General features: G+C 33.7%; 1 protein-coding gene and 1 non-coding gene across 2 annotated transcripts; one reads left to right on the plus strand and one right to left on the minus strand.

Annotated features, from left to right (window-relative positions):
* The first annotated feature begins 1,896 nt into the window (after positions 1 to 1,896).
* TRNAK-CUU (transfer RNA lysine (anticodon CUU)) lies at positions 1,897 to 1,969 on the plus strand. Its single transcript has one exon. It is a non-coding gene; the product is annotated as a tRNA-Lys (tRNA).
* A 1,542-nt stretch (positions 1,970 to 3,511) lies between these two features.
* LOC133289679 (uncharacterized GPI-anchored protein At4g28100-like) lies at positions 3,512 to 5,907 on the minus strand. Its single transcript, XM_061487668.1, has 2 exons — positions 5,153 to 5,907; positions 3,512 to 3,847 (listed from the first exon to the last, which is right to left on the minus strand). Exons 1-2 carry the CDS (start codon positions 5,828 to 5,830, stop codon positions 3,512 to 3,514), a joined length of 1,014 nt encoding a protein of 337 aa, XP_061343652.1. The 5' UTR covers positions 5,831 to 5,907.
* Positions 5,908 to 16,786: the final 10,879 nt, after the last annotated feature.

The raw sequence follows: 16,786 nt of genomic DNA on the forward strand, positions 1-16,786 counted from the left end.
TGTGTGTAATTTTTTTTGAAAAAATCATCTAGGAATACCATCCAGAAGGTGGTATTTTAAGATTTCTATGGCAAAGGAAAATTTAATACAACTAAACACAACATCAACAAAATTAACTCAATATTTCCGAGAATATATTAGTCTACCAAATAACTTTTTGGTAACACAATACCAAACACTCTCTTACAGTTGTTTAGTTAATAAACTCCACTTTTCAATGTCCCATAATGTGCCACGAAAACTATTTTTGTACCACCAGCACCTAAAAGTAATTTAGGGTTTAAGTTTTATTATGTTGCTGCAAAGTAAAATCTTTTTGCAGCATACACAATCAATGGTGGGGTCTACAGTTGATTAAAAATAAAAATAAAAATGAAGTGATGTGATATTTTTTATGTGTGCTGCAAAATTCTTTTAGTTACTGTCACGTAACAAAACTTCAACCCAAGTAATTTATGTGCATAACCATCATCCTCGATAAAAACAAAGGTTTTAAAAGCATTTTAGCAAATTTGAAAAATAATTATTTTATCAAAATAATCCTTCACTAAATATGCATTCATTTAAAAGCAGCATCCAAAAAATGGTCCCAACTGTAATGTGTAGTCAACTGTGGTTGTCATACTGATGCTTGGAATTTGCAATATGTTCTTTTACGAAACAACCATACAATCAGAAAAAGCTTGTGTCTTTTAAGTGAATAAAGGAAATATCAATTATTAATTGTGTAATTAGGTAAATAAAAATTAAAAAATAACAAAAATTCTAAATAAATACATTTTTTAGATAAATCCTAATTAAGTGCATACTCTCAATAAATATAATTTTTCTTAAAGTAAATATCTCATTAGAGATAAGATTTGAGGTCATTGTAGAAGAGTATACTATTAACAAATAAAATTACAAATTTTTTTAAAATGAATTCTATATTTTTTCTTTACAAGATGAACATTTTTGATTTTTGATTTTTTTTTACAAAAACATATGACCCGACTGGGTCATCGATTTTGCCGAGTTCGATCGGATCCAATGCATGTCGGTTCGATGACCGATTCACTAGGTTCCGGCTCGACCAGACCGGGTTTTGTTACAACTAAATAAATAATTAGGTTAAAGTATTTTTGTTTTTATGTTCAGCGCTTTAATCATTTTATCAGAACAATGACCATTTTGTCACACTTCAGCAAATTATTTACCAGACTGTCACACCAACAGTAAAATTTCCCGGAAGGCCACGCGACATATTTTGCTTCACTGTGCAGGGAAATATGTTTGCATATAATTCGCTCCACAGTGTAGCGAATTATGCCATGTCAGGCTGCACAGTCAGCAAAAATGACACGTGTCAAGCAGGCAACAATACATAATTTGATACACTGTGTAGCGAATTATATGCAAACATATTTCGCTGCACAGTGTAGCGAAATATGCCGTGTGACATTCCAGAAATTTTTATTGTTGGCCTGCTTGACACGTGTCATTTTTACTGACTGTGCACCCTTACATGGCATAATTCGCTATACTGTGTAGCGAATTATATGCAAACATATTTCGCTGCACAGTGTAGCGAAATATGCCGCGTGACATTCCAGAAATTTTTACTGTTGGTGTGGTAGTCTGGTAAATAATTTGCTGAAGTGTGGCAAAATGGTCACAGTTCCCATTTTAGGGATTTATTAATCTCATGTTGCATGAGATGCAACAGAGACAAGATAGTGGGGTCTGCTACTCTTTTGAAAAAAGAAAAACGAAAAAAATAGTGGACCCCACTATTTTATCTCTGTTGCATGAGATAATTATTTCCCACCATTTTATCATCACCGACATGAAATATTAGTTATGCGGTTCTTGTAAAATAAAATTTTATAATTTATTGTTGTTTAAATTCAACAACCAGCCCGTCTAGCTCAGTTGGTAGAGCGCAAGGCTCTTAACCTTGTGGTCGTGGGTTCGAGCCCCACGGTGGGCGTTTATTTTTAGATAATGTTTGCCCAAATTTTAATTTTATCTATATTATGAACTCATAGCATAGGCGTTGTTGCTTGGGTTCGTGGGAGGACACATGTTAGTTTAAAGTCAAACTGCCCAAATGATCAATGTAATAGATAATTTAAGAGTAAACACCTTTTTTAGTATCTGTCAATATCTACGAAGTCCTTTTTAGTCCCTGTCAATAAAAAAAGATCAAATTGGTCCCTGAAATTATAAAAAAAGGGCCATGTTAGTCCTTATGTCAACTTCCAAATATGTAGAGTGTCCCTTTTCTTGTACTTTCAGCGGGACTAAAAAGGGTGTTTACTCATAATTTAAAATGAAAATAGTCACAAATACTCAAACGCATAAGGAAGGGTGAAGAAAGATAATGGCCTTTACAATAAAAGCTCCAACCATGAGTTCAGAACCCAATTGTGTATATTTGTTTTTTCTTCATAAAATATAATACTATTGAGTTCATAATGTTAGTTCATATGAACCTAAGAAGATTATTAGAGGAACGTGATGAAAGATGAAATTTGGGGTGGCTATCATTTTTATTTTATTTTTTTTTGGTTTCTAGATGTCGCCACTTCCATATTCTCTTATATTTTTGTGATTATGCTCGACTCAACCGAGTTACTCGATTAATTGACGAACCAGTAAAGAAATATTTTTTATAAAATATATTTTCTTCTTTATAGTTTGTAGATTACAAGGGCTCTTAAAATAACATATATATTACTAGAAAAATTGTATTTGTTTGTACCCTAAAATTTCCTTGGGTTGGGTGTTTGTGGCTTTAACCTTTTTTTGTGTGTGGACACATGCGGCTTTAACTTTTAAATGGTCATTTCTACAGTTTTACTTTTAACCAAGCTCTAATGAAATGAAATGCCCATTACTCCAAACTTAATACATGGATATAAAGTTCATTGCTTTGGCTATCATTCTAAATTTTCATGGTCAACAATGCCATATCTATGGACCCCGAATTTCCTTTTTCTTTTTATCTTCCAATGAGTGAAACCGTGACATTATAGACAATTTACCATTAACCCTGTTACTTTTTCAATTGTTTTCTTTATCACTATCACATTTCCCCCCTTTCCTGATTCTATTTTCTCCATACTGAACTTGTGACTAGTTCTTATCCTTGGAATAATTCAGCTAGCAACAACCTTGTCAACCCCACCACATTAATGTGTAGACAACAGAGGATATCAATATTCTGACGAGGAAGTTGATGTTCCATAATGCATAAATAGCCCGTGAAGTACATAACTCTGAAAAAAATTGCCACCCCAATAAGTAACGCCACTCCCAAATTTTGTCCATAGAAAACAATGCACTAGTAGTCCCTACAAGCACATGGTAATGGTGGCCCACAAAAATTAAAATGTTACAAAATTAGTATCAAACACCTTACTCTATTTCAATTAATAACTAAGAAGAATTACATTCCTAAGCACCAAAAGAGAGATTCCAAGCTACAAAAGGCCATGTTTGAGAAACAATCTTTATGTTCTAATTTTAGTTAGGAAGATAACACAGTAAACTCAATACGTAGTAGCAAACAAAGTAACAACAAACAAAAAGAGATAGGTGGTTGGAGGTTGGTTGATGAAGAGTGATCAGAGATTTCAGATGAATCCACAGCAAGAGGCATTCCATCACTGTTTAGAGTGCAAGATTGAGGGTCAGAGCCATCAGTGTTCAACATCAAAGCACGAAGAACCCCAGAAACTGTGTGAATATAAGCTGTCTGATTCTTAGCCAGAAGCCATGTCAACCCCATTAGCTCACAATCTTTGTTGTGGATCTTGGTGGTCCTTTCTTCTGCTTTGCTTGAATTTGAAGTCTTCTTGTTAAGCTACGTAGAAGTAATATTTCAATTAGAATATCAAACAGAAGTGGCATATATGAGTGATTGTGCAAGAGAGGTTTGGTGCACCAAAGCTTCTTAAATAATAACATCTTGGTTGGTGCAACATCCACTCATAGAAAAATGGTCATAGCTGCACATTAAGGCTAAAAAACTACCTAATCAAAGATGTTGTTAATAGTGTGACAAAATGCAATTATTGATTTATTTATTTTTTTAGGGAAGCATCAATCCAGAATAATATCTTCAAATGCAACAAACAACATTTGTTACACCCTGCATAAGACATAATATTTTTAGATAATAATGTAAGGTTATGAAACAATTGCAAGGATTTTAGCTATAAGGGACCGCACTTCTGCAAACTGCAAAAAATCAGAAACTAGAGAGAAAAGTCCAACATAAGTTGTCATCTAATCCTCAAAACTGTATGCTAAGTTGGAAATGTGATTCTGATCAATGTCAGACAATAAGATGAATAACTCAGAAGATTCAGAGGGATTTTACTCATTCGATGCCAATTTATAAGGTACATAGTACATGCGACAGAAAAAAAGCAAGAGATTAAAATTAAAATTCTCTGTTATGAAACCATCATTTATGACTGGGGCAGGCAAAGAGCAAGAACAGTAAAATTGTTTGAGGCCTTTAACATTTAACAAATAACACTATTTGTAGTAATAAATTAAGCTTGTTTCATATATGATCATATTGGTTGAGTCAAATTTCTGCTTAATCCAAAAAATTCCGAGCAATTAATTTGCAACCAAAGTTATCAAAAAAAAAAGAAAAAAAAGAAGAGAATTACCAAAAAGAACTACTGCTAACTCAACTGTCCTCTTAATACCAAGAAACCAACTTCAATTTATTTTTGAAGCAACAAGATAGCTACATTGCATATGCTTAATAATTTCTGGCTATGTTCAGGTTCATTAAAAACTTTATTTTAAGACACTACAGTCTAGTCCTTTTTTCCCCTAAATTTTCAAGTGACAAAAATGGTTGTTGTGCTACAAACTGTACCACTAATCCATTATTGGTACTGTTCATGTTGGTGACCCACACAACTCCAAAGGCGCATAAAGAATGGTGCACAACTTAGAAAGCAACCAATATACAATCAAATAAAAGCAAGAAACAACTTTCCTAATTACCAAGCATGAAGAAGATGAAGATGAAACCCTAATCATCTTGTTCTTCTTTAATTTTCAACAAGATTCATCAAAATGACCACCAAAACAGACAGCAGAGAGAAAAAAAAGATTTTTTTTTTAATTTATAAAGAAAACTCACCAAATAGAGACTATTTAAGCACTTAGAACACCCTCCAAGACCAGGGAAGCCATTGACATTTGTGGTGCTACTCAAACAATTCTTCTCTAATCTTCTCACACTTGCATCCCCAACAAGTTTCCCACTTTGGGAAACTGAAAATGCATCACTGCAGCTCAAAGGGTGCAACCTGATGCCACAGTAGCAATACACCACATCACAAGTCTCATTTGGCTTATTCAGCTCAACCCCTCTCACTTTCAAAGCCTCTCCCAATCCATTCACACATGTTTCTGAATCATCAGGCAACAAGGGCATGTCATATGATGATGATGATGTTGTTGTATGGCTTTGGCTATGGCTTATTCTGCCAAGTGCAGTGGCAGAATATGCATAGTACAACCATGCTGCAAGCACAGGGCAACACCTGCTACGGTGGAGCTTCATGTCAGCACCACCATCTTTGGTGGCACCACATGCACTCTTTATCCCATCAACAAACTCATCAGATAGCTTCAGAGGACACCCTGCAACATCAGATTGTTCTGGGAATGCAGGGATTGTTGCTGGCTGAGATGGGCTTTGGAAAATTGGCTTAAGGGTTGTTGCTGAATCATCAGGGTCAGGGAGACACAGATAACTAGGGAAGATAATGCACAAGAAAAGGGTCATCATGAATAGTGTCCATGGCAATGACATGGTGTTTGAGAGGGTCTAAGGCTGAGGTAAATGGCAGAAAGTTCTTGTTTTTCTAACTGAAAAGAAGAGAATATTGGTGTTGGTTATATGGGTAGTAGGAAGCAAAGGGAAAGTGAAAGGGAAAGGAGAAAGGGGAAAGACAGAAAAATAAAGTGTAAAAAGCTGGTAGGGTTCATAAAAACCAAAAATAAAAAAATAAATAAAAAAATTGGTGGGGTTGAGCAAAGTTTGGCACCATGTTATCTTGTTTAGATCTAAAACTTTCACACTCAGCAAAAGTTAACAGCATGGGATTAGCATTTAGTATAATGACCAAATCATTCATGGAAGAACTACATTTGATTTGGGGGTGTGGATTTGTGTGTTTTTACTAAAGTTTCATTTTATGTTAATGTTCTGTTCTCTCTCTCTCTTCTTCTTTTATTTTATTTTAATTTTACCCTCTTTTTTTTTTGGGTTTTGAAAACTATCATCTTTGTTGTTGTGCCGTGTTTTGATTACCATGTATAAATATCAGTAGCTTAAATGTATTTAATGCATGGCGTTGTGTCTGCAGAGGGATGGTTAGAGTTTTCACATGTTTGGAGGGTTCTTATTCAATATAGAAATGCCCATGTCCTAATTGTTTTCACCAGCAGTTGTTGGAACCTTTATTCTTCTCTTACTAGTCGTTCCTAAACATGGAAGACAATTATGTAATATCTATGCCTTTTTCTGTGGTGTAAAAGGGGCTAGGGAGTTTTTTTTTTTTTTTTAATAGGTGAATAGTTATATCCTATTTTACAACCCTTGATCATAATATTTATTTCCTTGATGAATTGTGCAATGGGGATAAAAGAGATTATTATTGGCACATATGAGATGGTGAATTACTAAAGTATCTAAAAATTGTTGTTATACTAGAAAGAAAAATAATTAAATAAATACATTAGCTAGGACAAAGACATTGTTTGAGTTCAAATGTGAAGGTTGCCTATTGGTATGTTCTTGTTAAGTTCTTTCTTGATCTTAAATTAGAACAATCATTCTCTTACCTTAAAATTTCACATATCAAAAACAAAAATGAAAAAGACTTGAAGCAAGTCAATTCTCCAAACCTTGAAAACTCCATTTCTAATGTTCGGATGATCATAGTGAGATTTTACTAGATAATAATTCTAACTAGATTTCATTCTATTCCAACGAGAGGCATCAATTCCGGATTCAAAAGCCAAAACAATTGGCTTTCTCCCTATTTAACTTTAGAAATGATCCTTTTATTGTCCTTCAATTTTGCCTTTATTCTTTTCTTTTCCCCTGGATTGCATCTTTGAACAAAGTTGTGGTTTCAGAAGCATGTCAAGTTCATTACCTGTTTTATATTGTAACTTTTGTTTTTTTATTAAATTTTGCTATGTTTTTTTACAACAACTAACAATTTTCTTTATTACAAAAAAGTCAAGGGTGCGGTTGTTTCATTTTCATTTTCATTTTCCTTTTCAACTTTCATTCTCTCCGGATTAGGATGGATAGTGGGGATACCTCAAATCATGTTTATCGAAAATATAACAAGGAGATTCTAGTTGTGAATTTCCATATATTCCTTTTGAACTTAATAAGGTCAAATGGTCAATCTCTTATTTTATTTTTTTCACTTGTCTTTAGGGCCATTATTTGAAACATCTTGTTACCTCTTGCCAAAGGGTATGTACTATTTGGCCATGAGCCTTAGTGCTTGAGTCTAGTTGTCGATGAGCAATAAGCTTTAATTATTTACTTGAAAAAGTAAAGAAATTGCTGGCCAGAGGTAGTAACAAAGTTCAGCAATTCCATTGGACTTATAAAACTTGTATTTTAATAATCCCCATCATAGAATCCTGTACAAGATATATATAATTCTTTGAACTTCGAGTTGTTTTTTTGTTAGACAAGAAAAATCCCGACCCTTTCATAATTTTCCTTTTTTCCATTGAGAAATCCGAGTTGCGTTACAGTTGTGCTTAATAAATTGGGTACATATTCCATAAGTATTTATCTGTTTTTTTTGTTGTTCATATTTTGAAATGCTTATAGTTTATACTTTTACTATTTGTTTAATTTTTATATCAATACAAGTGGGATATATACTACAATGATTAGATAAATAATAATATTTTGCCGTGTTTTTTAATAACTAAAATGGGCTCATCAAACATTAGTGTCTTCAATCTAATTTAGGATTTGTTTTTGTTGAGAATATAATTCAATATCTACCATCGGTACTGATCATTTATAATTGTGGGCTTTTTAGAATTATGTATTGTTACTCATTTTTTAATATGATTACATTAAGGGTAAAATGTGTGTCATTTTAAAAGATGTAAAATTATGTCATTTTAAGAGAGAGAGAGAGATAGATAAAGGAGAAGAGATAGTTGACAAAAAAAAATAAAGGTGTGGGTCCCACCTCTTTGTGAGAGTGAAAGAATATAAGTTGTGTCATTTAAAAGGATAAACACTTTTCTCTTATATTAAATAAGCAATAAAGTAATTACCAAAAAAAATAAAATAAGCAATAAAGTACAAAGATGATTCAGGTTGTTATTATCTAAAATTTAACTCATTTGTTTCCAGATTACTAGAGAGATTTCTTTGTATTTTTTTCTGGTAGGGAATTCTTAGTACTTTTAAGTTATAAATTTCTTGTAGTTTTTATGTTGATATTGTATTTTTTATATATTCATACTTCGTAATTCCATGCCATTTTAATCATGAAGTGGAAGCAGAAATCTTGAGAATTTGCCATATCAATGAAACTGTAAGGTCTAGATTTAATCAGTTAATGGCTTTGTTTACGATGCAGGCTAATTAATAATCATTTCCATTAATTCTAAAGTCCCGATTTAATACAATATTCAAATAGCCTTCAATATTTTATGCTCCTGAGTTTGTTTTATGCATAACTATGAGCACAGTCCCCAAAGTTGTAAAATGTATAAGCTCAAAAACTTTTAAGAGAGGAAAGTGTTTTGACTCTTCTGCCTCCTTTTATGTATAGAAATTTTGCCTTTGACTGTTATAAAAATCTTTCAAATTTTTTTCCGGGACGTTTGGTAGAGAGTTTTTTTTATCCAAAAATTACGATTTTTAGGAATATGATGAGAAAATGAGTTTTCTGAGAATGTCACCAAAAAATTGTTTGGTAGACTAAAATATTTCCGAGAATTTTGAATTAATTTTCTTAATGCTATGTTTATTTGTATTAAATTTTTTTTTGCCATAAAAATCCTAAAATACCACCCATTGGATAGTATTTTTGGATGGTATTTTTAAAAAAATTTATACACAAAATAAAATTCTGAGAAAATTAGATTCCCAGGAAATTTTTTAAAAATCTTGTACTAAACGTGGATAAATAAGATTACCACTTTTCAGTTTTTCAGGAATCTAAAAAAAAACCCTTGTACCAAACGGTCTAGAGACGTTTGGTAGAGGGGATATTTTTTTTTACCGGAGAAACATAATTAATGGGAATATGGTAGGAAAGTAAGTTAGCTGAAAAAGTTTAAAAAAAGATGTTTGGTTTACCGAAATTTTATCAAGAAAATTTATTTAAATTTGTAAAATCTATATTTGGTTGAATGTAAAATAGTGATGAAAAAATTGGTTGAATTGACCAAAACACCCTCGTTATCAATATTTTTTAAACGAACCACGGCCTAAAAGTGAGAGTCCAACGTCAATAACTTGGTTTCCTTACTTCTCCACCTATCCTAAAATACCACACTCAAAGTCATATTTGTGAACAATTAAATAACTTAGTTTCAGCAAAAAAGCAACGTAAATCTAATTGCCTAGGTTTCCTACTCTGCTAGTCTTTTTTTTTTAAAAAAAAAACTTGAACTAAATGTGACTTTTTTTAATATCCATTCACATTTTCTCATCAAACTCAAATGAAAACCTGTACCAAATACACCCCTACTAAATTCTACTTCCAAAGGATGTAGGATTGTAGGCTAGAATATGAACAATAATAATATACGATGTGTAACGCCCGGCCGCTTCAAGAATTAACGACTATCCCCACATACTAACACGAGACTTTTCAGTGTGCTTTTTCCTCACTCGCACACTTCCTGAGAAAACTTCCCATGAGGTCACCCATCCCAAAATTGCTCCAAGTCAAGCACGCTTAACTGTGGAGTTCTTCCGTTCTGGGCTACCGAAAAGCAGATGCATCTTGTTAGTATAGGTAGTACCAATTAAATCTAATTGCCTAGGTTTCCTACTCTGCTAGTCTTTTTTTTTTTAAAAAAAAACTTGAACTAAATGTGACTTTTTTTAATATCCATTCACATTTTCTCATCAAACTCAAATGAAAACCTGTACCAAATACACCCCTACTAAATTCTACTTCCAAAGGATGTAGGATTGTAGGCTAGAATATGAACAATAATAATATACGATGTGTAACGCCCGGTCGCTTCAAGAATTAACGACTATCCCCACATACTAACACGAGACTTTTCAGTGTGCTTTTTCCTCACTCGCACACTTCCTGAGAAAACTTCCCAGGAGGTCACCCATCCCAGAATTGCTCCAAGTCAAGCACGCTTAACTGTGGAGTTCTTCCGTTCTGGGCTACCGAAAAGCAGATGCATCTTGTTAGTATAGGTAGTACCAATTAATTCTTATAAGCTATTCCAAACTGTGCAGTCTCACACCTGCACAGTCTTTGGAATCCCTCTCTTTCGGGTGTCGATTCGAATCATTCATGCATGTAACCCCACGCTAGAAGCCTGTCAGGAGCCGCTCTTTGTCCATGCCTCTTTGCACCGGCGATCACTCCCCGCCCTCGTTAGCGCTCGGGATGTTACACGATGGAGTGTAAAATCCTATATTCTAAGGATCACTATGCAATATCCTAGGTTCTCTGCAAAATTTACTAATATTGTTTGTTTTCTAGTTCTCTTTCTAGCAGGCTTTGAGGAGGTAGGAGCTGCAGGAGACTAGCACGCTTTGCAGTTTAAAGCTGCTAAGGAGACTTATAGTAGCAAAGTAAAAGGCCTCACTCTCTTTCTTATTATGGAACTTTTATTTCATCAACCAGCTAGTGGTGTTGTCATGTGAAACCCTTTACTACATATTCAATAAAAACAAAGGGGGACCCCTTTATTGCATCTTGGATCAAGGTGTCGCAATTAATATACTTTTTTCTTATGTAACAACTTCTGTCATTTTTTTCTTTTTTTTTGGGTGTTAAGTTGGGGTTAAAGGCTAGGTTATTTTTTACGACAAAAGCAAGGGATTAGATAAAGGTATGTATTTTTTTTTAAGTGAAATAGAATATTAATCTATATTTTTTTCATATTGATGTATTATCTACTTTCTTCAATACCGTTAGATTAAAATCTTAATAAGAAAAACAAAATATGAAAATTAATTGGAATTCTAATCTAAAAATGAATCGGTGATAACAAAAAAGAGAGCATAATATCTTATTTTTTAATTTGGTACACATTTTTATCTTTCCTTTTTAATTCTATGAATCATTGCATCTCCACTAAGATGTTGAGTAACATCAGCCATGATTACAACATTGATGTAACGTTCTTTCCTGAATCTATTTTGCAACAAAAAAATGAAAGGTGGCTCAATCAATGTGTGAAAATTCACATGCATTACAATCCAATATCCTTCTATGGGGCAACTCAGGGAAATTTTTAAAGTGATCCGAGATTACTTTTTTTTTTTGGTCCTTTTTTTATTTTTGGAAATTTTTTCTTCCCTCTCAATCCCTCATTTTTTTAAAAATTCCCTCTCACTCTCTACTTTTTGCTATTTTTGGAACGGGCTCACATGTACCCGACCCACTACAACAAACCTTGCAACTCAGCCACTAACCACTATACAAAAAAATGCCATCTGTTTAAATTGCAGAAACTTGATTAATAATCAGCTTTTGATCACTTCTGAAACCAACCCCCGGAGTTGCCATTTATATTTGCTATTTTTGTAACATTAATAATATGGTATGGTTTGATGTTTTTATATGTTATGGAAGATAAAATTATCTCTTATATATATATATATATATATATATATATATATATTATATATATATATAAGGCCTATATGAGATTAGGGTTGGTAAAACGAGCTAAACCGGCTCAACCCGAAAAAAATGAGTCGGGTTAGGGTTGACTTAAAAAAAAAAAACGAGCCAGAAAATTCAACCCAACTCGACCCGAGCCGGGTTAGAGTTGACTCACGGGTTGGCTCGAAAAACAACTCACGGGTTGGCTCGAAAATTAGCTCGTTGGGTTGCTGTGGAACTCTTATATCTTCTTCAACAAGACTCTTTTGTAAGAATCACCAATGATAATGGTAAAGAGAGTAGCTAATGAAAAATGAAAAATATTCTCACTGAAAGCAATCGGCATAACCATTTCACTGAACTTGTTATTTTATCCACAAAACAAACAAAAAAAGGTACAGAAATCATTGTAAATCACCAAAGGATGCTTTTTTTCTTCTTACCGACTTCGATTAATTACCGAAAAGCATAGATCAATACTAAGTCCAATGTAAAGAACCGTGCACTATTTATTCGTAAACAATAAAACACTGCACTTAGAGTTGAAGGGGTGCAAGAGAATTTCACAGAAATTAAACATTCATGAATAAGCTTCTCTATAGAAAACACAGTCGCAATCGGGGACAGATGAAACAACACTAATCGACAAAACAAAAACAAAATAAGAGTAGTAATATTATCACCATTGAACGATTTTTATCATTGAAAGCAGAAGAAAGAAGAACCTTGATAATGGTGTGTGTTGATGTGAGAAGATTAGGGTTAAAAAAGAGTGAGAAGGAAGAAAGAAACTGACGGAGCTGAGTTGGGGTGGCCCGTGTGGGTCTTTGTCTCTTTTATTTTTATTTTTATTTTAATTAAAAACAACTCAACCCGCGAGCTAGCTCGTTTAACCCACGGGTTGGCTCGTTTTTTCGCGAGCTGGTTCGGGTCGGGTTGACTCGGGTTGGCAGCTCATTTTTGCCAACCCAACCCGGCTCATTTTTGGCGGGTTGCGAGTCAACCCGACGAGTTGACTCATTTTTGCCAACCCTATATGAGATCATGTGGGAAAAAAAAAACACATGAATCCCACACACTTTTATATATATATATATAAGAAATAATTTTATCTCCTATAATATGAGAGACATTAAACCCTTAATTACAAGGGACAAACTGATATAAGAACAAGAAAAATGCATGGCCAAGAGAAAGTATCAATGTACGAGAAGCCTCATAGCAAGGAGTCTAGACTTACTGCTTTCCATCATATTTTCCCTATGATAATGAGCCTCACCAAAAATAAAATAAAAGAAATACTAAGATGCATTAATTCATAATGCAAGCACTTTGACTCTTTACAAAAAGGTTCCTAAACAAGAGGATAAGCTATATCTTTAAACTTTAACCTATTCATGTACAACCAAAAAATTAAAAAAGGATCCAGTCTATCTAAGGCCTTTCACCCCTTTCTTGATCAGCATTGAAAAAGACTGCCTCTAACTCATTTTGATCAAGTGACGAACTAAAAACTTCCAGAATTTTACAATCATCAAGTGATCCAATCATCTCCTGCAATATCCCACATTTTTTTAATCATTTTTTATATTTTAATTATTTTTTAAAAACAAAAAATAATTGTTTTGAATAATTTTGTCAAGAGCTGCAGTAGACTCAAGAGGAAGAAAAATCTTCTGGATGAAGAGGCAACATGTACAAAGATGCTCAAGGACCACCTTTAACAATAAAAGCCATGGCGAGACACTAAGATGTATGCTCCTATAGACGAAAATGCATAAACCACATGCCTGGATTGTCTATCTTAAATTGAATTGTTGCCTATTCTCCCTTTGAAACAACCACTGCATTATTCTCTGAAGGCTCAAAAGGTTATATGAATATATCTTCAAGTTCAGGAAGATTAAGAATACCATGACTAGAAGGAATATATAGGGGCTTGGTTTTCTTAGTCCTTTTGTTTTTGTACACAAAAAATCCAATGCTGTGGAGTTATCAAAAAGCAAATAGAGGTGTTAAAAGGCCTAGCTTCCAGAACAAACATGTCTGAAGAATCAAGAACTTGATTAGAAGTGAGAAGAACAATTTACAGAGAAAATAATAGTATGTTTGTTGAATATCATTCTTTTCCCAGGATCTGAATCACAATGATAACAGAATCAAGAGGGACAATGGAAAACAAGAATTCCAGATAAGTATCTCTCACAACCCCAAGAAATCAGAGAGTCCCAGCTCTCCCTCCCAACCTCTACTCCAAATCCAATCTAACTCTTGCTATTTTCTCTCTTACTACTTATACTCTCTGACTTCTACCTCCCACTTCTGATTCAGTCAGGACACCTAACCAACAAACTGTTAATACGGCTGTTAACAACGACTTAGGGGTCTGCTAAACCTTATTCCTCTGCACTAATCCTTATTATTCCTAACATACAACTTTATAATTGGAGGTCTGCTAACAGATTGCACTGATTGGAACATTTTCTCTGTGTTGCATCAATCTTAACATCAAACAAGGGGTGATTAGCAACATCAAAATACAACTCGTCACTGAGAGTTGCATAGATGATAGATGAAAGTTTTCCCACTCTCAAGTCTCAACATTGTAGGTGGAGATAAACCCAAGAGATGCAGAATTGAATTCGTGACTTTCTCTCACTGTTCTCTAAGTTTTATTAAGTAAAGACAAAGCTTGTTTTGCAAGCTATTAGAGCTGTTAAAATAATATAAAGAATACTAACATAAGTTATTGATACATAACTAAAAAACAATAAAACTAACACAAACATCTGTATATATCTAACATAGATGTAAATATCTTCATACAAATGAAAAGGAACAAAAACATCACTGTCATAGTGGTGCCATGCCCAGATTCCATTGAAATGGCAGGGTTTCTCGTAAGACAGGGGAAATTTGTTGAAAGTTGCCAAATTAACTAACTGCCTTTATTTGAACAAGTGAACAGAGGTCCTAGCAAACCATGTACGGAGTAAGAATTAGAACTGTCGGGTTGACTTTCATACTTCTCCATGCCAATTTTCCTATTCATCATATATTAATATACTTTTGTGCTAATTTAGCATCTGAACACTGCCATGTTTGTATAATACATGGCAGGCACTGTCTAGAGTAACTGCAAGTAATGTTTGTTCAGGAACATAAAGTAAATGAAATGTTTTGATATCCAAGACATCAGAGGAGCAAAATCAGTCAGCAAAAAGTGTTATTTTGGGATAGCAGGATCGATTTCATAGATAATTTCAAAGTCTAAAAGAATACAAGTTAACATCTAGTTTTTACATGCCTTAGTACAACTGATCTGAAAAACTCAACTGAAAAGCAATTCCACCCCCAGTTGCTGATATCATAAGAATAAAAAACCCAACCATAATGAAAGAAAATAAATACCTCTATAAGAGAATAGAAGAATAAATTACAGCCCGAGTAAACCAGCTAACACAAAAAATCGATATCCACATCATATTTATCATCTAACAGAGACTCCGTTCCAGAACCAGAAAAAAACCCCCTCAAATTCCAAATTTTTTCTCCAGATGCACAGTATCTCCAAGCAAGAGCTGAGAAGCATAATACATTTTCAACATTAACTCCAAAAAAAAATCACTCTTTTTCTTTCTTTCTTTCTTTGTTTCTTCTTCTTATTTTTATTATGGTTAAGGTGATACGCCAAGCAATCAGAGGACTGCAATTGTTAGGGAGAGATCCAGTCGTAGAAGAAATTATGCAGTACGTACAGGGATTTTTAGGGGTAAACCTTCCAGGGGGTCGCTCGGACTTGACTCGTGAATTGACGCGTATGACGGAAAGCAGAGAGCTCGACCTGGACAACGGTTCTTACAGGCTTCGTGATCCGCTTCCCGGTCGCGGTGGTGGACGGGGAAGAGGAAGAGGGCGTAGGGAAGCGACTGCGCAGCAAAAAGATGTTGTTAGGGGTATTTTTTTTATTTTCTTAATTTGTCTTTTTCTGAAACTTTTGGGTATTGTTTAAGCTGGATAGTTGTTGGGGTTTAGTTTTCTCCTCCGGTAGGAGAAAACTACTCTCACGTGGCTGATACAAGAAAATAGAAAAAATAAAAATAAAAAATGAGTGAAAAGAAATCTAAGATAAGACTCATTTATGATATGTGTAGGAATGGATCATTTTTTTCCTTATTTTGTTATTTTGTTATGTGAATCTCAACATTCCTATTGCTAAAGGATAGGTCATAATTATTAGTAGAGTTGGAGTTTATTTTGTGTTAATGGATAATTATTTTTATGGTTGATATGTATTATTTAAATTTCTATAAATAGTTCTTACTTGCATTTTTTCGACTGTATTAATGTTGTTCATTGCATTACCAGAAACCATATGAATAAAACAGTAGTTTCATGTACAAAAGTTTAATAAATGATAAAAGCTTAATAAAAATGTTTTATTTTGTGGTACTGTCTGTTGCAGAGCTGTTGATTTGGCACCATGCTTCGCGGGTCGGGTTATAAGAACAACCAAAAATAAAAAAAAAAAAGTAAAATAAAAAAATTGGTGGGGTTGAGCAAAGTTTGGCACCATGTTATCTTGTTTAGATCTAAAACTTTCTCACTCAGCTAAAGTTAACAGCATGGGATTCGCATTTAGTATAATGACCAAATCATTCATGGAAGAACTACATTTGATTTGGGGGTACGGATTTATGTGTTTTTAAGTTTCATTTTATTTTAATGTTCTGTTCTGTTCTCTCTTTCTTTTATTTTATTTCTTTTTACCCTTTTTTTGGGTTTTGAAAACTATCACTTTATTGTTGTGCCGTATTTGGATTACCATGTATAAACATCAGTAACTTAAATGTATTGTTGTGTCTGCAAAGTGATGGTTAGAGTTTTTAGATGTTGGGTGG

This window comes from Gastrolobium bilobum, unplaced genomic scaffold (assembly GCF_033153095.1).
Source record: "Gastrolobium bilobum isolate Gb01-03AN ecotype WA unplaced genomic scaffold, APGP_CSIRO_Gbil_v1 utg1031, whole genome shotgun sequence".
NCBI classification, from domain to species: Eukaryota; Viridiplantae; Streptophyta; class Magnoliopsida; order Fabales; family Fabaceae; genus Gastrolobium; species Gastrolobium bilobum.

Excerpts from the sequence above, each read along its gene's own strand:
- LOC133289679 (XM_061487668.1), bottom strand. The coding sequence starts at position 5,830 with ATGTCATTGCCATGGACACTATTCATGATGACCCTTTTCTTGTGCATT. Across the intron at positions 3,848-5,152 it reads GCTTAAATAGTCTCTATTTG|CTTAACAAGAAGACTTCAAA; the intron begins GTGAGTTTTCTT and ends ACTTCTACGTAG.